Raw genomic sequence first — 21900 nt, forward strand, 5'->3', positions numbered from 1 at the left:
TACATTCCCACATTCTCAAATAAATAAAACCCTGCACTGTATTTCTTCTTCAGAACACATCCTCAGGTACTCCTCTTTATCCCACAAGTATTATAGAAATAGTACTATCTGAAGTGCAAGAAAACACAACAGCGAGCAGAAGACCACAAGCACTGATTGGGAATGAAAGCTGAAGTTACCAACTAGTATTATTCATCTTCAGTAAGTGGTCCTTATCTATAGGATGACTGAGTCAACAGAAGCAGTATTAATTTTTTTTTTTCTATTTGCAGAACTTCTGACACAGGCAAAATGGAAAAGAGAACTTCTCCCCATGAGACCACTGCCATCTGAACTGTTATTGTCAATAGCAGCTTCACATCCAACCGTGAGCTCCTGGTGCGTAACAGTACCCATAGAGACAACGGGCCGCTGCTGCAGGAATTCTAATGCTCTGCCCTTCAAGGAAAAACAATCGATTCTTACTAACTGGCAATATCTGAAGCCTAAATGAGGACAGTTATTCAGATATTTTTAAAGAAATACTTCATTTAATAGTAGACTGGACTAACGCTAAAAGATGACCCTTACAAACTGTCATTAAACATAAGTTATTCTAAGGAACCAAATGTTTCATAATATGCATTTCTAAGCAATTTCCAAGCCCTACTCTCAGCCACGGAAATTGACCATAAATTATTATAAACAGAAGAGGAAAAGAACTCAAGGTATTCACAGCATTAACTTCAAAGATTTAAAATGTGACGATTGATATTCTTTTGAAATGCAAAGACACAAATGCATACGATAAAAAACATTCATGAAATACTGATGTAGAATTGATGGAAATAAAATACCAAATGAAGTTCAACATCACACGTGATTTAAAATACCGTCCCCCAAATCATTAATGCTGAAAGCATCATCTACTTCCTGATAACATGAAATTGTACTTATTTTTAAATACAACTTTAGTTGTACTTTTTAAGAAGGGCCTTGTGGCAAGGGAAAAAATACAGTTCTAACACGAACCAAATATGAATGTCGACTGGACCGGTGAGAATACCTGGCCCTCTCTGAATCTTCCTGAGAAAGAAGAAATAGAGTTATTCATGGTAATAAAAAACATTAAAAAAAAAAAAAAAAAAGGAAAAAGTAAAAGCAAGTGAAGGTGAGCAACATGCTGTTAGCACTTTTAATGCCATGTATTATTTTCAGTAATCGCTGTGGTAAGTGAAGTCATTCAAGATTCAAGTCAGGAGGAATTGTGATTTCACCTGATTTTGGAAGCGTATTAATGCATCATGTTATAAAATGAAAATGAGAAAGGTGAATATAATTATTCAGTTAGAGTCCAGCACAGAAACCTTCTGATTACTGTACTAATGTAGAAAAGCGCAGAAGATTTTTTAAAAAGTCCATTTAAAAAGCTTTGCAGAATTACATTTTACAAAGGCATTTTAACCCTTATGGAAATTATTGTTCTCTGTTTCCTGATGTATATTTCAAATATTCTATCCCATAGGAATAAAGCTTCTTAAGCAAATGGATCAATTGCAGAATCTATAGGAAGCTGACATCTGTAGTGTCCGTGGAAAATGACGAACCTAACTTACACAATTGGGGAGGTAGCTAAGAGACCTTCACCTTTTATTTTGAAAGACCAAGGAATGTTTATTTTGTCTCAAATCAGCATCTCAAAATTTTCATTACAAAAGGTAAATAAATTTAGAATAATTTCAAAGCAATCCCATTTGAAAACTGGAACAGGGCTCTAGAACTAGGATCTTTACTCAAATAAATCACTTCCTACCATTTTACCATATATCAAACTATTATGAAGATTGTAAGCTACTGATCTTCACATGTAAAGGCTCAGCTTCCTATAGACAGCTTTCATATCCCTTACTGTCACAAGATTATTTTCTATATTATTATCACTGGGTATATTAGCATGTTTAACTATTCAAAAATTGCCTGGTTAATTCTTGGCAATAAAAAAAACTGTACATCTTCTTATTATTCTATCCTTGTATTACCACAAGAAGAGGTGGATTACATAATGACATTTTAGTCTTCCTCTCTGTAACAACTACTTTGAGTTTTAAAATGAACATCGTGCCATGGAATAAATACCTGCTACTCATTTTTGCAGTCTGCAAACAGAAGCTCCATGCTTAGATAAAATTCCTCCTGGTTGCCTGTATAACACCAGTGTTTCCTCAGTAACATACCTGAATTATGAAAAGCCTGACTTTCTGTACACAGTTGCCTAATTTTGAAGTGAAATTGCTCACAAAGGAGATTTGCATTATGGAACACATGGGTGGTTTTGTTTTGTTTTTTTGTTCTGTTTTTTTGAAGGGGGAAGGAGAGCAGTGTACATAAATGCACATTTTATCACACATGAACAGAACCTGTTTTGATTTGTTATAAGTGACATGAAAACTACCACACAAACATGCTAGCTAGGTGAAGAGTCAGTACAGCTCAGCACAACTTCTGCAAATGAAATTCTAATGACAGACCAGCCTTTTTCATCCTTAGTGCCAATTAACAGTCACTACCTTATGACTATTTTTGGCATGTCCTAAATCTTCTTGATTCAAATCATTCACAGTGAACGCCAGGATAAAAGCAATCCCCCAAAACTCCCACCAATTCACAACAACATTTCTTTTTAAGAGGAATTCTCTCAAGAGACAGACTAAATCAGTATAAACTGAGACGCAACTTTCTAGGACTGTAATTCAACTATTCACATGCCTCCCTATTCAGAGGAAGCAAAGGGCAAGGGGTGAAAGGATGAAAGTAACACAAAGCTTTTTTGTTTTGTTTTAAAACATATTACTCGAAGATTTAAGTCACAAAAGCGACTTAATCGATGATCAATGAAATAACCACTGTTTGCTGTTACTCAAAAAGGAAATAAATGCAACTCTGCCAAGAAAACAGTGGAGAAAGCCTCAAACCAAACCCCACAAGCCAAATCCCTCAAATTCACTGAAGTAAAAATATTTACTATTGAAAAGACATTTACCAATACTGAAACTGAAGTAAATTTGAAGAAGGACACATAACCTCAAGTCAGAATATGATGTCAACAATATGCATCTCATTTAAGTTTCTTCCTTTTTGCTTCCATACGTCGTCTTGCAAATCCACACCCATACTCAGCTATTATGCATGTTTTTTTCAGCAGTTCAAGACAGCACAAAATGACACACCACAAACCATTAGTAAATTATTTCCTCCAAATCCTGTTAGTTCCTCGAGTGGCAAAAACATGCACAAAAGGTTGTTTTAGCCTACCATCCATTTCTGGATATGAGCCCATTTTGTATCATATGAATGCTGAGAAAACTACAGAATGCAAAAAAAAAAAAACAAAAACAAACCATTTACAAAATAGTTTCCAAATCAAAAAATCCAGACAAATCTAAGTTCATTGCCATGTAATCTTCAAAGTAGCATCAGATACAACAGCAGTTAGACAACAAGGTATGCAGTAATGAAAGACATATAAAAACATGTATTTTATAAGCAGTACTTACCATCTCAGCAAAAAAAGCAAATATCATTTACACAGATTTGAATAACTACATGAAGTAACTGAAACACTGAAACTTCTGCTTGCCATGTGAAAACCTGAGCAGACTGCAGTAACCATGGAATAATCAAACACAGCTGACAATCTGCCTTCTTTATGCTTTTTCAGTCAAAAAAGTGATTCTTTTTTTTAAAAGGAGAAATGTGTGCAGTAAAACACAGTGTGTAAATATTATCCCAATTCCACTAAGTTGTTTTAAACAGAAATCCTAACAGTAAGTATTTACTGTAAACATTGAGTGCAATCAAAAGGGAAGACATTGACTGAAAATTGCATATCTGAAGTCACATACTCATATTATCCAGTTACTGAATGTATTATAAATAAAAATAGAGCAAAAACTGCTTTCCCTTCATCCTTTATCCTTTAATATAAGCAGTGTTATACATGTATTATCTACACTGTGCTGCCAGTTATCCATACTTAGAATGAATCTTTTTCACAGCAACAACAGACAAAAACTGCTGAGTGCGTTTTACAGTACAGTAAATGTTTACAAAAGCAATACAAGCCAGATGTCTCAGGTGGAAGTGTACTGATTCATATCCAAACAATATTAAGCTTCACATTAGATAATTAAAACTGTTCCTTTCTACACAAAATTATTTGTGCACACCTGAGTCCTGGACATTGCCACTTCCATTCTCTTCTCAACATTTAAAAGAAATAAGCAGTAACATATAAATATCTCATAAAAACATGAATTCATTTATGCCCACTTCTAAATGTTAACACACTGAATTCACTGCTCTGTTAATGGTAAAACACTCAAATACCTCATTTGCCCACAAAGGCAGAATAAAAAAAACAACGTTACAAATAGTTTATTTCTCCTTTGGAAGCACGAGTTCTAATAGCCTACTTGTACAGCAGATTTTTTTCTGCAATACAGCCTTAAATATTACTCAAGTTCAAAATCAGTATTCAGACTAATACTTTGTGAGGTGTTAAGCACAGATGAAAAAGCAAGATAACCTTGAGTATACAATCCATAGGAAAGAGGAGGGTAACAAGAGTACGGTTTGGAGCAGAGGGGGAAGGAGAAAGAGAGCTAACAGTTACCTGATGCTCAAAGTCCCAGAACACCACTGAATTACACTGAAGGACAAAACTAAGGATTTTAGCACAGGTTTGCAGTGACTCCTGGCACTTTAACACTACCTCTTTTTGCTGCCTCTCCAGCTCTCTCATACGTATATCTCTTGCTTCTGCTCGAGCCGCCCGTTTTGCTGCAAGTCTGGCTTCAGCCTACAAGCAAATTGAAAACATTCCAAGTTTAAAATAAGTTCTGTGTGTAACTGTTTGCATACTGAATGTAATAACCTCTTCACGTAATCCAGAATTGATCACCATCACCAAAACATGACTTCTTTTCCACTTACAACTTCACATTCCCCAAAACATCCACATTTCTCACATTTGGATAATGAATGGACGAAACTTCTCTGTTTTTTGAAATATTAAACTCTTCATGACAAGTTTGCCATAAAAAAATCCCGTTGTACTTCTAAATTTAATTAAAACGAGCACAGAGAACCAAAAACTCATAACTTCCATTATCCAGAACAATTTTAAAAAACTTTTTCGAGGTTGGAGACTTCAATGGGATGTTGCCTAAATTAAGGGTTGGGGGTTTTTTTGTGTTTTTTTTTCCTGCTTTTGTCATTGGTACACCATAGGTTTATGTAAAACACTAGAAACCTATCAGATGCATGAATATTGGGATTACCTACCATGCTTCAGGAAAAAGAAAGGGCAATTAGCGTTTGGATGATATCACAAGGACAAAAACATCTATCAAAGAATTATCAAATAACAACAAAAAAAAGCAGCAAAAAACATTACAGCCTTGTTACTTAAAATAGTCTTAATTTCAAACAATTCAAGGATGTTTTCTCTCTATTCTTCATATGTAGATGAAATGATTGGAAATCAGTGCCAGCACTGCTGACTGCCACTATTTGATCACTTCTCAAAGGCTGCTCTTCCTGCCTAAGGAACACATACAAGAGAGCAAGGGAATCCCCAGCAACAGGAAGTCTTTTCTCACTTGTAACCCTGCTCTGCAATTGCCTGTGATCATAGCTTACGTGGGAGATTATTTCCACATGCTGTACAAAAAGAGGGAGGATTCATGTAGCTGATACGCCTAGTTTCAGATCTATCTATAGAATCATAGAATCACAAGATTGGAAAGGACTTACAAGATCATCTAGTCCAACTGTCCTCCTATCACCATTACCACCACTAAGCTAATAAACCATATCTCACGGCACCTCAAAGATCACCTACAGCTCAGCAGACATAAGCAAACAGCCTTTAGACTGGTAAGGCTTTTTGGTTAAATATAGCAAGTCTGTTTATTGATGCATGGTAAAAGTCAACTCCCTTTTCATCATTCTCTCCTAGCCCTGCAGCCTAAGTTTCACAACCATGTTTCTAGAAGGAAAACCCAATGTTTCCTCATTTTACTGAACCTTCTATAATACTCAGAACAGTACTATAAACATATTGGTCACAAAATATATGCCTGAAATTGAAAAAAAATAATCCCAATTTGTTATAGAAAAAAAAAACCAGGAAAAGAAACAGTTTGGTACTGCGTTAATCATTAATCTGAGCAACTAGATTCACCAAAAAAAAGTACAGAATTGAAAAAGCACCAAAATGCAAGGCTCTAGATCACACTGCATTCAAAAGGCCATCAATTATTCTTTATTTACTATGGAGTTGTTAGACAGCAGACTTGTCATGAAAACCATGATAACTATGTAGCTGAAACTGAAAATGAGCATTAAGCAATTAACTATTAAAGAAATAACCATTATTCATAAGGACATAGCAGCAATCAGGTAGAATGCTATTTACTCTTTTGTGATACTGAAGAAAGTCTGTAAAAGTTGTTACAAAACAAAAGAAATTCTTCAGATTGAAATAGTCTCACATATCTACTAGGGGAAATACAGTGCCATGGCAGCTCTGCACAGACAGCTGACTTGAAAAGACGAAGCTGTTTGGACCACAGAAGTGGTAAAAAAAAGAAATTTAGACTTTTTTTAATCAGGAAAAAAGGAAAGAACAGACAATAAGATTCTAATGCTTTCATAACTCAGTCAATACTTGAACTGAAAAACATTCTTAAAATATTCTTTGCTCAAATGCAGTTGGGAGTCAGTACAGGTTGATTTTTACAGCTTGCATTAAATAAATTTCAATCTTAAAAAACTAAAGACTGGCCAATAGAGCCTTCAGCTCAGTTTTATCAATTGTTGTTTTTCATATAGTTTTAAAATCAGAAGAAATGTTTCTTATGAAAATATATTACAATATCACGGAATTTAAACGCAGCTTCTTAAGAAGCGATGTATCAAATCCAAATGTTCCTGAAGCAACAAAATTAAACTCTGCACTGTCTACTATCTAGCAAACATGAAACTATTTTAAAAGCTTCTAAGGGGATTTCCAGCTGCTATAAGGAAAAAGAAAGTGATAGCTGAGATTTCTTAGTCGCTTCAATTGCAAAAAAGATGAAGTATCCAAGCCTGTTCAATCCACACCAGTACACCTAACTGGTGGCTAAAAAGAAAAGAAACTCCTTGATTATAGTGGAAGGCAAACAGGAAAATTAAGGTAGAGACAGTGACTTTGTCTGAGATTTATTCAGAGAAATGATCAAGAAAGGAAGTAACAGACAGATAAGATACCTGTAATAGCATACATCAAGTAGATAGGAACACAAGAAAGAGGCCCTTGCTACTTTATTTGGACAGGAAAAACAAGATTTCAGTAATATTTTGTTTTGTTCTGTACATAAATACACATGCACTGTTCCTCATCTTCTACCTTCAGTGTAAGCACAGACATGACTTTAAATCAAGCACTGTATCTGCATTTCTTCAGGTATCAGCTCTGCTGCTCAAAGAAGAGCTAAAATATTCATTTACTTCTGAGTTCTGGAATTCATCTCATTCACTTCAAAACAGATATAAAGGTATTATATATTATAAAAACGTATTTCCTTGAGCCTGTATAAGCATCATTTCATTCTAGAAATATATATTCATATTTTTGCTGTTTTCAAGTACACTATCAAGAAACACCTCTTATTGGAGTACGTTATTTTAGAAAACATGGCACTGGAAGTGAATGCTCTCTTTCCATTACTGGTGATATGGTCAGTTTCTTCATTTTCACCTAAAAATGGTCACTAAAAACTACTTGCAATTATTTTTAAAATTGCCTCTGCATACTTCATTTCTCCTCATTTCCATTTTTATTTTAAATAAATTTTTTGCTGCAATCTTTTTAAGAACTTCCAAACCACTTTATCTAGCACCTGGTTCTTCAGTTAGCATCCAAATAGTTTCTGTAGGAAAGGAAGAAAAAAAAAACAAAAAACAAAAAGAGGAAAAAGACCAGATTTAAATCTGAATGTCTTTGGCAGACAGTCTGGAGTCTTCTTTCTGAAGTGTTTTTTTCTCAGCATCTTCACAGCACTGATGAAATTCTTCATAAAAAGTAAAAGCTTACAATCACACAAAGGTGACACGGTAGAAATTTTCCTCTCTGCAAAGTTAAGCGAACATAAAATTTGCCTCCACAGTATGGAAAGGAATTTTTCCTCCTTCACCTCACTTGCAAGAAGGCAATCACTAGAAAGTAACAGTATTTTGATTTTAGTTTCTATACAGTTACCTCACCAGCCTCATTAAAGCTTATTTCACATTTCTTATTGAGGGAAGTCGTTGCAGTTTTCTCTCTTGTTGCTCATTTCTTCAGCTTATTTCCATGCTCCTTTACTCTCATCCTCTCCTTACTGTCTCTCCACGACAGCACAGTCATTTACACACCAGATGGATTTCTTGTCTCTCCTCAGCTGTATCTTTTGTTTTACATTTATGTTTGATACGCCTGCTTTTTGTCCAACTGCCACTACGTAAAGAATACAAACAACAACATCTTAACATTTATATGATGAAGATTTAGCGTGCTCCTGTCACATTTAGTGCAACAGCACAGAGGAAATGCTTGCCTCAATGCAAACTCCCACAGCAAGCAGAAGACAGGAAAGCTTTCCAGGCTAGTACTACAACAGGTAAAGGGGAGGGGATGCTAACAGCAAAGTTATCTGATACAAGAGAGAAAGAGCGAAAGAAAACTGACAAGGAGAAAGCAATTTGTTCAAGTCCCTCAGATCCCATGACAGTGACTTTCCACTGAATGTTTTCATACAAGACAAGACATCAGATTCAACTGATGAAAAAAATGACCATACAGAAGTGAGATTATTGGTTCAGTGCCAAAGAATTTGACACCATAATTTCCATTTTTGCAGATGTTCGTTGGTTCCAACAGACTTTGGTTTTTTTACACATCCCACAGAATAAAAATAATGATCTCAATTATGTCAAATTATAGAGTGGCAAGAAGCAGTGAGATTAGTACTTCCTTAAATATGAACATTGTAAGAAAGCAGAAGAAATTTTAAAAAAACAACCCCAAACCTCATACACTACAGCAGGAAACCCTTAGTATTACAACTACTGACAACTCCTAGTGACATTTTGTGACTGCTTTGAATCCCAAAGCAATTTCCATGAAGTTTTTCCAGTTGTGTGCCAGACTTTTGTTTCAGCAAATTCTGTTTACTATTTCTTGCTGTCTAGAACACCTCAAAGGAATATTTTCCTCACAAGACATGCGAGTCAGAATTTGGTCCTGTAATCTACATCTGCTAAAAGGTAATTTCAGTATAGCAAATTGAAGAACAGAACACCCTTTGACAGTGAAAAGATAAACAAGACATGTTGCTAAGATAACTGACCGAGATCAGTTGTGTACATATTCATGCACAGAGAATTGGAAATCCCGATGTCATAAGCATGTCAAATGGAAACATCTCTGCAGCCTCAAATGAGAAGGCAAATGAGAAGAACAGTACAGTAAAATCAGATATTGTTTAAAGATAGACTTATTAACTGGCTTCAGCTGTTATACCCTGGGAAATGAATTCTGTTCCTTTAAAGTAAAATACAAGGGCTTTTTAGACAAAAAGTTGGCTAATACTTGAATTACAGCAAGCAATTCAATGACAACAGCTACTCTCTTGGCTGGTTACTTCCAGGTGCTTATTTTTAAGCTGCTGATCCTACTAGAAAAGTCCTGGAATATGAATAATATGAATAACATATGAATCTATTTTTGACAGAACTGTGACTTCATCTTTGAAATAGAACACGTTTGTCAACTCTTGTAAATACATTCAATAACTGTTACACCTTCAGTGCTAACAGACTACACTGACCACTATAGGAATACTGAGCACTACAGCAGGCTAAACCTTCAGGTTTTTTTATTTCACATTTCAGAAAGCAACTGGATTTCTCATAAATCAAGGTAACAAACAGTTAAAGCATACCTACCTGCAGAAGTAGCTGCTAAGCTAAAGTGTGGCGCTATGAAGTTACACTAACCATAGAAGTAAGGACACTTAATTCCAGTAAATGCCATCTTTTCAATTTAAAGTACTCCTCATTGGTGTTTCATTTTTGTCTAATTATTGGACTATAAATCTGCTTTCATCTCTATTCATGAATTAGAAACAAACTGAAATTAACATACCTCCCTGGCAATGCTACTCAGAGCTTCATCTTCTGCAGAAAATCTGTCTTTCACTGGAGTTCTCTTCCGTCCTGATCCAGGAGTCCCCATTTTTATTCTCTAATTCTGTATTTGCAAAGAGAAATTGGAGAAAAATAACACTCAGTTTTTAGATCTGGAATTAAATAAAAAAACCCAACAGAACGAACCCACACCCACAATCTTAATAATTTAGTTACCTATTTTTTCAGCCATTTAATACTCAAGAACTCAGTATGACATCGGCATAAGGGCTGTATTTTTGGAAAAACTTTATCAAACTTTTATGGAAGCTTTATAAAATCTGACTGCATCGTACAAAGCACACACAAGTTTTTCCACTTAACAGAAACCACTCATTTACCTACAGCTTCAAAGTCAGACACAACCATCAGCTACTCCTAGCTCAGTGAAGATACTTACACACCCTATCATTTTTCACAACTCCTAAAAATAACAATTAAATGCATTTCATGGACTTAAGAGACCCCACAGTCAGCAGCAGGTTCAAGAACTAGAATTACACAGTCATTAGAACACTCTCCAAAACAGAAAAAATTCAGCAGACAGAACCTTTTCAAAGCATCCAGGCAGGTAATAGACATTTATTTACATTTTAATACAGCTGCAACTGAATGCAAACTTCAGTGTATTACAGTAGCATTAAAGACATATCCAGGGTAACAAAAATATTCTTTTGCCTAACTTGGAAAATGAGGAGAGAAACATTCCAGTGTCACGTACTCAGTATAATACAGAACATCTTCCAAGCACCTTTTGCAAGGAGAAAGAAAATCACCAGCAAACCAAGACACAGCTCGTGTTTACAACATACAGTCACAGAGAGTAAAACATTAGTCAAAAGTAGGGGAACAACCTCAATTAGCTTTTTTTTCCCTAAATACCTTACTAACAGCCTACTTCCAGACATCCAGTTGCTTACAAGTGGCAGATCAGAACTCGCTGGTAGCCCAGCTACTTGAGATAAAGGAGATAAGTGTTCCACACAGGGCCTGGGAAAAAGCCTTATTTAGTAAAAACAACTTCTTCATGCAAATAGAAAAGTTCCAGGAGCAAACTCTTACTGGCCACCATTTTGAAAACAAATTGGTTTAAGAGCTTTTCCACCACCTCTAACTAGGAAACATCAAAAAATCCCTAATGCTTCAATCAAACAGGCAAAATAAATTCTGACAAGGATTCTTCGTGCGCGGACACTTCATCATTTCTTACTCCATTATTTTTATTAGAGTAACAAAACCAAAATATTCGGGCTATTTTCTGGCAAAGAGATCAAGTAGCAGCATGATGCCCTTTTCTTCCTTTTTTTTCTTTTTTTTCTTTTTCAATTTAGCTTCTATACTTCTAATCCCCACCATAATATCACACTGCAAGTCCTCTCTCCCTTGCAGGCAGGGATCTTTCATCCTGCTTCCAATGCCACAGGTACTTTCCTAACCTTTATGTGCTTAGAGTAGGGAAATATTCTATTTGCTAAGAAAGGACAACAGAGCCTTGAAAACTACACATTTCCATTCTTAAAAGCTCCTGCATAGGACAGACACTGCTATTATGGAATATAATCTTATCACTTTCCAGTTGCTATTCTGAGATCCAAACTAATGACGTTCAGTGCTGCAGGTGTTGGATAGAAGTGCACTTTTAAGAACAAATATAAGATACCAACCTCACTCTTATCTGAACTTGGAATGATTCTAAAGGACAGCAGAGCTGGAACTCAAGGTGACTACAGACTGATCTGAGGTCTAAAACAAGTTCTGCCCCTGTTGGTCAATTCTGTGAGAATCTGTTCTCTTAGCTTTAAAACAAAGCAAGCAAGCTCCTACTTTGTACTTTGATGAACTTAAGTACCCATACTGAGAAAGCAGATTGAAAATGTTTTGGTGGCAAAGATACAAGCTCAGAACTTTGGCTTGCTGCTCTCATTTGGGAGAGGTGTCCAAAAAAAAAAAAAAACATCTCTTTTCAGTAAATAACACTGACTGGTTTCAAGTAAAAAAGCAGACAGATCTCAAGACAGAAGCAGCATCAACATGTTATAGTAGGAGAATAGCACTTTACAAGTACTCATAAAGGCTATGGATTAGCCTAAATAAAACAAGAAATCATGGTACGTGCTATTGTGATAATCCAATTCATTTAAGCAACAGAACTCAAAACTATCTGCTAAAAAGGCCAATAGGCAAGAAATGAAATTCTTACCATTTGCATTTCTCTTTTAGCATCTACAACATCAGCATTAACAGTTAGCGTGCAACTAAAAACTGCTGAGTACCTGAGCACAATGCAGACCTGACCTACATCTGTGGGTTTAAACAACATATCACCTCTAACATTCAACTAATTCAATTTTGTGAATTCACTGAGATCCTCAGAGGATCAGAGTAATTTAGAGAATGAAATATAGTCAGCTGTATAGCTATTTTTAGTATGGCTACGTTCAGACTGACAGTTCAGTACTTAACGTATAATTAAAGAGCAGTGAATGTGCAAATAGAACTTCGTCACAGTTGAACTGGAGCATGAGGAGCAGGAGTCACTGCGCTGTAAAGAGAGCACAGCATTCCTTACAGCCATCTGCCAGATTTGCTCACCAAGATGAGCACAGAACTCCTGACTGAGCTCAAGCCCAGGAAAGGAAGCATGAACAAACTACCTAGAAGACACATAGGGACATTCTTTCTGCATACAAAGATGAGTTAGAAAAGCCAAAAACTCATCTAGAGTCAAAACTAGCAAAGGCTGATAAATACAAGAAAGGTGACTATGAGGACATGACTGCAAAAGACAGGCTGAGAAAATAGTATGGCCATTGCTCAGTAAGGCAGAGGACATATGTCAGTGGTTAGACAATAGCAACTGTGAAGAAAAAAAACTTGTGTCAAATATGCAATTGTCTGACAGTGAGTTTGCCCAAAACATGTCATGATGGAGAGCAAAATGACTATCATTCACATCAAACAGCAGGAAATTACAAAGAAGTGTCTGAAACAAAGTAATCAGCTTTAAAGAAAATTGGACAAAAATACAAACATCAGTGGGGGAGGCCTTGGAGAGGAAACAGCAGCTGTCCAAACCTGGCCTGACACTACAATGTGATCCCTGCCCAGGCCAGACAGCATCCCTCCACGTTGTCTATCTCTCACCCTTCAGCCTGCAGGCAGCCAGTACAGGGTGCAGGAAGCAAGGAGAATCTGTGCCTGGCTGCAGGCAAGCCTTGAGGTCATTTCTCACCAGCACACGTTCAGGCACTGTGGGGAACGGGACAGGTACATGCAAATCCAGAGCATCTCCAAATGGGAAACACATGCAGAGGATCTCGGAGCTGAAGAACAGAGAGCAGTTAGACACTGGCCTAGAGAGACTGTGAAACTCCAGATTCAGAACGTGATCAGACAAGGCCCTGATCAACCTGCTCTACCTGACCATGCTTTGAGCAAGGCCTGATCTCCAGAAGTTTCTTCCAAAATTACTCATTTTTTGCTTACGTAATTCTTATAGCTGCCAACTTTGAAACTCTCAATACAATCTCTTAACAAAATGTTTTCTATTCCTTCAAGAACCTTATCACACAATTTCTTGCATTCCATGTAGCTTTTAATCAAGCTGAGGTATCACAGAGTATTTCATGTCTCGCTCTATGATTCAGTACTGAAGGGATCTAGTTGGATTGCTAACAGACCAATAAGTCTAATACTAAAGGTATCAGGATGTTACTTCTCTTAGAAGACAGCATCAAGTATTTCCACAAATGTAAATAAAAATATTCCTTATGTACTTCATTTGTGTAACTTGCACAATACAATAAACTGAACACATGCCATAACAGTAGAATTTTCACCAAAAAAAAAAAAACACAAAAAACTGAATACAACCTAAAATAAAATACAACCACCCAAAGAACAGTTTGTTACACTGGGCTTCCTGAACGATGGAAAGGAAATGACACTATAATCTGCTGCGTTTACAGTTCAGAATTCCCAAGTCACATCTCTTACGTGCTCATTCCTTAACGTAGGTGGGGTTACACGTATTATTACAACAGGATATCGCTTCATCAGCTGTGTATTTCTTTTTATTTTTTTTGAAGTCCTAAAATAAAACAGAAGACTCGTGAGGAAATCCCTCAATTTCTCTGATTTCCCTTCGCTTCAGAGATATATAAAGTTTCACCCCTTCCACAAGTTAAACATTTCTGCCTACTCTTCTTCCTACCATCTCCTGACTAAAGGTAATCTGTTTATCTTTTCCTTCCTAAACAAAGGTGACCAGTCTTACATAGAACAGAAGCTACTCTACATTTTAAGGCCCTATCACTCACCACCTTCAATAGCACCACCTGTTCTGATGCCTGGGTCTACGCCAGCGTATTTGGCATCGCATGCATGCGAGGCATTCAGATACTACAGTGTGAAGATGCTATAAATAAACTGAAAGAGAAAAGGAGACTTTCAAAGTAACACCACAGAACACTTAAGAAATTCACCTGTGTAGAAACAATCTCTGTGCATCTGATCCAATACCAGCAAAGAGCAGCACTGCTCTAGAACCACTGTTAGAGCCAGCCTTGCAGTTTCCTAACACTAAAGCCCAAGTCAGCAGAGGCTGTGTATTTAAAAAAAATAAAAATGAAAACAACTTTTCTGATCTGGGGAAGGAGCTAAACCTCTTGCCCACAATACCTAGCTTCTGGAACAAATTTAGCTGCCCACCTGGCAAGCTGGCGTGCCGATCTGCTTTAACTATCCGTAAGTGAATCACATGGATCATAAAACACCATGAAAGCACTACCTGCCCCTAATGATAGCTACCTCTGACGTGTAATGAGAGAGAAAATACAACTAGGAAGGTGTTCATTATAAAATACCATCTGGAAGTAATTTCACGCTACTAGATGACACAAATGTCTATGATACACACTTTTACCTGCCTTTTATCAAACAAGAGCCAGCAGTAAGTGTTTTCTCAACAAAACTCAAAGATCACAAATTGTAATGGTCCACATGATCAACTTCAGTTATAAGTTGATTCCATTTCAATTTGTGGGTTAACTATGATTTCACAAGGACAAAAAGGCAATGAAATCAGTGGGAGTTGATCAAAAAGGAGGGCTGGAGTTTCTTAAAATCGGTGTGAAAACCTAGAAGACTCTGAATTAAGGTTGCTTGGATGAATGCTAGAAACACACTAAGCAGGATGGATGTAAGAAGCAGAAAGAAAAGCACATTCATCACTAATAAAACAAGCACAGATTGCTGATAAAAACAAACAGCAACTCATTCTGATTTCTGACAAATTTCAGAATTCCACAAACCCCAAGAATACCAAAAGAACAAGCTTGTGAAATACACTACTCAGTACAAAATCTTCTTCATGCACCTCACTAAAAAGAAAGATCTAAGCAAGACTGCTATGCAACAATGACGGAGTCAAACATTTTGAATATACTTCCTATTTTAATTGAACACCTGACCTTCACTTTCACAGATAACACAGCTGATTTCATAGCTATGAAAGGTATGGAGGCTACCATGCCCACAATTAAAACAGAATATGCTCAGCAGAACACTCCCAACTCAGTAATTTTGAAGAACTGCCTCATGAAGCTGCAGCTCAGATTAACACAGATCTATAAAAAAAATTATAAATCAGAGGTATTATTATTGCAAGCCAGCAGAGGTAGCATTTATATTTAAGAGGGAGCAGAAAGAATCAGACTGGAAAATTACAATCTTATTTGTTTAAGCTTCAGCGCGTTGTGAAAGCAAGTTCTAAAGTAGAAACAGAAATAAATGGACACAGAACAAAGATACACGAAGAGTTAAATTACGCAAGGCTGACACAAGAGTGCTCCCTAGAAGGATGCACTTGTAGCATTCCTCTGAGCAAGGACACGCTCTTTGGAATTAGAATGTCTAATTCACGAGGGGAAAAGGAGGCAGCTTCATGTGCTAATGATCACAGCGACCACCCTGCAATGAAGGAAAGAGGGGAATCAGCAGTTGTTTACATAATGGCTTTAAGCACTCATTCATAATTTTCACTCAGCACCACCTTGCTCAGAAAAAGATTATCTGAAACCAGAATCATCGCAGGGGGTGGAGAAACTGATACTATGTGTAAAACATCTAGCATTAAAGGAAGAAGTAAAGACTGACGGTTACTGTCAGCCAAAAGGTGACAGCGCTTACTACTACAACGGGGGCAGTTATTCCAGTTCATGAACAGTGTTTCCACTAACAACCAGAAAACCTCTTTGTCTCAAATCACGTCCTACCTCAAACTGGAGGTACAGAGATTCTGCTCTGAATGAACAAGCTCACGTCAGCCTCTTCAGGGCAAAAAAATCCCCCTAAAGTTACTTTGTGCACAGCTGTCAGCCTGCACTGAGTTAACTATCAACAATCCACACTGACACAACACGTTCCCAGTTCATTTCCCTTTTAAAAACCTGAGAAATACAGCTTTTTGCTTCGATGGTGGCTTTTAACAATAGAATGACAACTCCTTAGAGAAAGCTGAAATCCCTTAGCTCTTGAGTGTTACAAAGCCAGGAACAGACAGAGAGCCAGAAAGCTATTATGTAGTCTGGAAAAGTACTGCCTGACGGAGCCATGAAGTGTAACCATATCAGGCTAGTGTTGGTAAACTTTAAGCAAGGCAAGACAGTACTGTACTGACATATCCTACAACCCTGTGGGAGTACCTAACACCCACAGGCCCATCCATCTGTCTTTGGTGACCTTCCTGTCTTTGCAGACTACCAGAATCCTGAGACAAACACCACAGAGTGAAGTGACTTCAATCACTGGTATTTATTTTATGAAGCATGAATTCTTTGCCAGTCAGCTGCTTACAGCTGCACTTGCAGATACCACGACTCCGTGATAAAAAATGACATGCAGAACATTATCATTATTGAGAAGAAGCATCTGAAAAGCTGTTATAATAGTCTCACAGCCAAGACTATCCTAGGGCATGAGGTAAAGGTAGGTGTCAGAGAAGCAGAGTGACACAGCTGGACATTTACAGTGTCACCAGTGTTACCACAGGTACTGAAGATTCAGGGAAAATAAAAGAAAATCAAGCATGATTTTCAAATTCGAGGAAATGACAGAACTACAATGAACACAATGAAAAAAATTGAAGGAATGCATAACGAAAAACAAAGTCACACGAATCTTCCAAAAACAAAGCAAACTGCATTTTCACACTGTCAGCTTTTCCAAAATGAGTATCCGCTATCATTTTGCAAAAGAATGATTCATTAACCATTTAAAAACAAAACACTGCAACACACTGCTACTCTATTGAGACTATTTGTTAATGAACGAAACAAACAAAGAGCTCCATGGTAACAGCCCACGTCAAGTAATAAGCTGCAACTACTGAAGATATTTCTCCATTAACAACTTCATATTTACAGCACTCCTACTCTTTGCTACTATTGCTGAAGTTACTCTACATTGCAGGAAAGCTACTGAAGCACAACAGAGCAAACCTTGCAGGGCACAATCTAAAGCTGGGGGTCCCCTGTGTGGCTATCAGGCCCTGGGGAGATGCTCCTTCACCTCTGCCATGGCAGCAGCTCTAGCTCTACATGCCTAACACACATCCATGAACTTCCAACAGCACTATCTATGTGCACTATTTCAAATGATATATAACACAGAAGATCACAAAGAAGCAAGCTTGCATAGGAACAAGTTGCCCATTGCATACATTTACTAACTCATTTCCAGTTACTCGGGATAATAAATTCATGTTACTTTCTCAAAAAGCATCTCTAATATATATATATTTTAATATGTGCATTGCACTGACTTCTGTCACCATTTATATTATTCTGTCACCATTTATATTATTATTATTTTTCAAAAACAAACATCATTGGTTTTTCATTGCTGTTATATACTGGATGTACTAAGCAATATATCTATCTAGATTTCAAAAATAAATAAAAAAGGCATGTGTGTTATGATTATACGTGTTTATTCTTTATCATAGAATCACCAATGTTGGAAAAGACCCACAGGATCACCCAGTGTAAACATCCACCTATCATCAATAGTTCTCACTAAACCATGTCCTTCAACACAAAATCCAAACATTCTTTGAACACCTCCAGGGTCCGTGACTCCAGCAGCCCATTCCAGCACCTGACCACTCTTTCAGAGAAGTAGTATTTCCTAACGTCCAGCCTGAATGTCCCCTGATGCAGCTTGAGGCCGTTCCACTCCCAGCTCATCATAACCTCCCTTCAGGTAGTTATAGAGAGCAATAAGGTCTCCCCTGAGCCTCCTCCAAACTGCTCCTTCAGCCACTATTTAAGACCTTAGCACGTACTGCACAGCCCCCTGCAACTGGAAGTTTTAGACAGTGCTGGTTAAACCGGACTCCATGTGTTAAAACACTATGTCAGCTCCTGCACAATGACAGCTATAAAGCAAAGGAGTTCACAAGAAGCATCATGTCTAGGCGAACAAGCTCACACCTGACATTTCACACAGCTGCCTGACATGCACGAGAGCCAGGAATTCTGTTCAGATAACACAACTTCACACCCTAAGGTCAACATCTCCAAACGTAACACAAAGCCATGGGAAAAGCACGTCACCTATCACTGTGCTGTACTGCCTGAGCAGCTTTCATCTGTTCTTACCTCACCACTAAGCAATCAGGCTGTGCGAGGAAGCAGATGTGTATTAAGATCATAGCTGCTTCAGGGCCCCACTGAAACACTTCAAACTCAAGATGTAACGAACGTTTAAAAAATGACTTTTTTAACGCTGCAGGAAATTCGTGCAAGTAAGTAAATATTCCAAGGAAAAAGGCGGAAATCAGTGTGGAAATCAGCTATAACACACGTGGTGGATCGCAGCCCGGAGCCGTACAAAGGCCCCTTCCAGGCTCGGGAATGTCCCCATCCCTTATCAGCACGCTCTGCCCGCAGCCGAAGCAGGGCACACGGAGCCGGCCCGGCAGCAGCACGGCCCGGCGGGACACGCCCTGCAAGCGGCGGAGACACAGCGCTGCGCTTCGAGGAAGCGCGGCAGAGAAAGGCGCGGACGCGGCAATCAATGCCCGCGATCCGCTCCGGCCTGCTTTCCGTCTCTCTTCCGCCGTTGTTCCCCTTCCCGCCGCCCGCCCCAGCCTCACCTGCGGGCCGGAACGCCCGGTTCGGCCTCAAGCTCCGTGCCGGCGGCAGAGGGACGGAGGCCGAAGCCGCCCTAGGACGAGCCGTCGGCCTGGGCCGGGCAGCCGCGCTCTCTCCTCACCCTGCCCCCTCCGCCCTTCCCCGCCCCAGGAACCGCAAGAACCGGAGCGGGGCGGGAGCGGCCGCGCGGATGAGGGCCGTCCTCCTCTCTTCCTCTCCCCGCCCTCACACTGCCGCCTTTTCCCCTTCAACGCCGAGCGGTCGCCGCCGCGGCGCGAGACTGGCAGGAAACGGCGAGGAGGAGGAAGGAAGAGAAGCGGGGAGGAAGGAGCCGGGCCGGCAATGAGGCGGGAGCGGAGCGACGCTCGCGGGCCGCCCTCCAGTCTCCGCGCACACCGCGCATGCGCGGCCGTGGGGCGGTGAGCGCGCGGAGGGGCTGCGTCTGCGGGCGGTGCGGGAGCTGTGGCTGTGGCCGTGCCGCTGTGCGGAATGTGCGCTGCTTTGCTCCCTGCGGCCGCGGTGTGCTGAGCTCCTGCTGACGGGCTGTGTCCCCTACGGCTGGGTCACCGCGGGGCAGGGACAGGTAGGTTCGCGGTGCTTCCTTCTCTGGGTTCTAAGTGGTTCGAACGTTGGGAGGTGCCAGTTTGAGGGTAAGAATCCCGTATAAGCATCACACCTCATCCCACACCGCCCCAAACGCTATTGGACTTGCACGCTGTTGTACGACAAATGCAGGAAGCGAAGAATCCTAGGGATGTAAGATGTAGAAAACAAATATTAAATTAAACATGCCATTAAATATATCCTGGTTTGTTCACCAGGATTTGACTAATATCCATCGGAGCCCCAGTGAGGATCTGCCTTGAAACAGCCCTGCCTTTCCAACTCCTCTGTCACTAAGGCAGGGTGATCGCAGGGATGGTTTGAGCTCTGGCAGAGGTGGTATTTCGTGTTGGAAGACACTTGATAACAAAAAGGCACTGCAGGGTTGACAAGCCTAGGAGTAACGCTCAGGAATGTTCCCAAGAGCCTTTGGCAGAGTTCAAATGTTACACTAAAATAAGCTCAAGTGGATGAACATGAAGAAGGAGTGTCCAGGCAAATTAGATCTATTACAGTAGACATAAAGCAACCTCCTGGGGTTTCTTCAGTATTTTAGGACGTTCTACTTGAGAAACATTACAGTGTCTGTCTCCTTCTTCGTGCAGTGTGGTCATTCCATGCTTATTTTTAACATCATGTTGATTTCTGTAGTAACAGATGATGATCTCACCGCAGGGAGATGGAGCAGAGAGGAAGTGCTGTTGCAGAGGGAGTTTTTCTTGGAATATCAGTAGGAAAGACAAGAAAAGAATGCTGACTTAACCTCAAATAAGGATGTCGTTTTTAATTCTTACAGAAGGATTTATGTGCTGATTTTCTGGGCTTTATGGCGAGAGTCTTCATTAGAAATGTCTCAGGTGGTTTTGATTGAGCTGCAGGGAGAAGTATTTTGAATGGAGAGTCTGTGTGGAATCTTCTGATAGATGCCATGCCCCTGGTCTGTGGGAATTCTCAGTCAGCATATTGCTATATAAAGAGAAAGCATGTTTTCAGTTGTTTGTACTTTTTTTTTCTGATGAAGTGTTAGGATTTGCATGTGTTTGGTCTTTTGATATCGCAGGCAGCACATTTTTCTGTAATGATGCAGCAAAAAGCATCTCTCCTTGAGAGCAGACGTGCATTTTTGTGGCTTGAAAGAGCAATTGTTTACTGAAAAGCAGTGCACAGAGCAGTGTATACAGAGCAGTTACTACAGGCAGTGGTACCAGATGTCACAGTAGCGATTCTGAGTTCAGCATCATTAATGAGGAGTTGAACAAACACTCAGGTTACGTACATTTTTCATTATAGACCTTTAATTAGAAGGCAAGAAATGAAATCACATTGAACTTTTGCTGTGGAATGGCTGCAGTTACAAAATAGAAATTGATTTATGAATCGAACCTGAACAAAATACTATTGAAGCTGCTGTAGAGCTTGTTCCATTAATAGTGTTTCAACTGAAATAAATAAATGAAGTAGCACTGGAACTCCCTTTCAAGGTATTTTCTCTCTTTATAAGGTAGACTATTATAGATTGCTCCTCATATGTTATTCAACCTGCTGATTTACTCTCCCTTTCCTCTAAAAATCTCTCTTTAAAACTGTTTTACTCGGATGAGGCATTCAGTGAGAGATCATCACCTGAAAAAGTGTATCTGGGATGAATGTGCAGATCTGTTGTATAGAATATCTCAACAACATCAAGTTCCTGCAGTGATTTGCAAAGAGTTTTAAGATTTCGTGGATTTTAAGGAGCTCTGTTGAACTCAACATCACTCAGAGTAAAGCAAATTTTCAGTTGCATTCAAAGCAATAGGTAAAAGTCTGCATAGGTTAAATGCTAGATGCTGGGAATCATTCTAAGGCTTACTTTAAGAGAATACCTGAAATAATTACAAAGCTGAGTGCA

At 38.9% G+C, this 21900-nt stretch overlaps 1 protein-coding gene across 12 annotated transcripts in view; it reads right to left on the reverse strand.

The window, feature by feature from the left end:
- Window positions 1-19773, reverse strand: part of LRRFIP2 (LRR binding FLII interacting protein 2) — a 49297-nt gene extending 29524 nt beyond the window's left edge. For 4 of the 12 annotated variants that reach the window (XM_042888112.1, XM_042888111.1, XM_042888114.1 and 1 more), the window contains exons 1-5: window positions 19409-19772; window positions 10211-10315; window positions 4751-4837; window positions 3292-3342; window positions 1012-1065 (exon numbers count right to left, since the gene is read on the reverse strand). In XM_042888112.1, coding sequence (XP_042744046.1) covers window positions 1012-1065; window positions 3292-3342; window positions 4751-4837; window positions 10211-10300 — 282 coding nt within the window. In that variant the 5' untranslated portion in view covers window positions 10301-10315; window positions 19409-19772. Of the gene's footprint in view, window positions 1-1011; window positions 1066-3291; window positions 3343-4750; window positions 4838-10210; window positions 10316-19408 lie in introns of all 12 variants that reach the window. The other 8 variants (XM_042888118.1, XM_042888113.1, XM_042888110.1 and 5 more) reach the window with 5 other exon arrangements.
- Window positions 19774-21900: the final 2127 nt, after the last annotated feature.

Source organism: Lagopus leucura, unplaced genomic scaffold (assembly GCF_019238085.1).
Source record: "Lagopus leucura isolate 7727_CA_CO unplaced genomic scaffold, USGS_WTPT01 Super-Scaffold_100157, whole genome shotgun sequence".
Taxonomy (NCBI): Eukaryota; Metazoa; Chordata; class Aves; order Galliformes; family Phasianidae; genus Lagopus; species Lagopus leucura.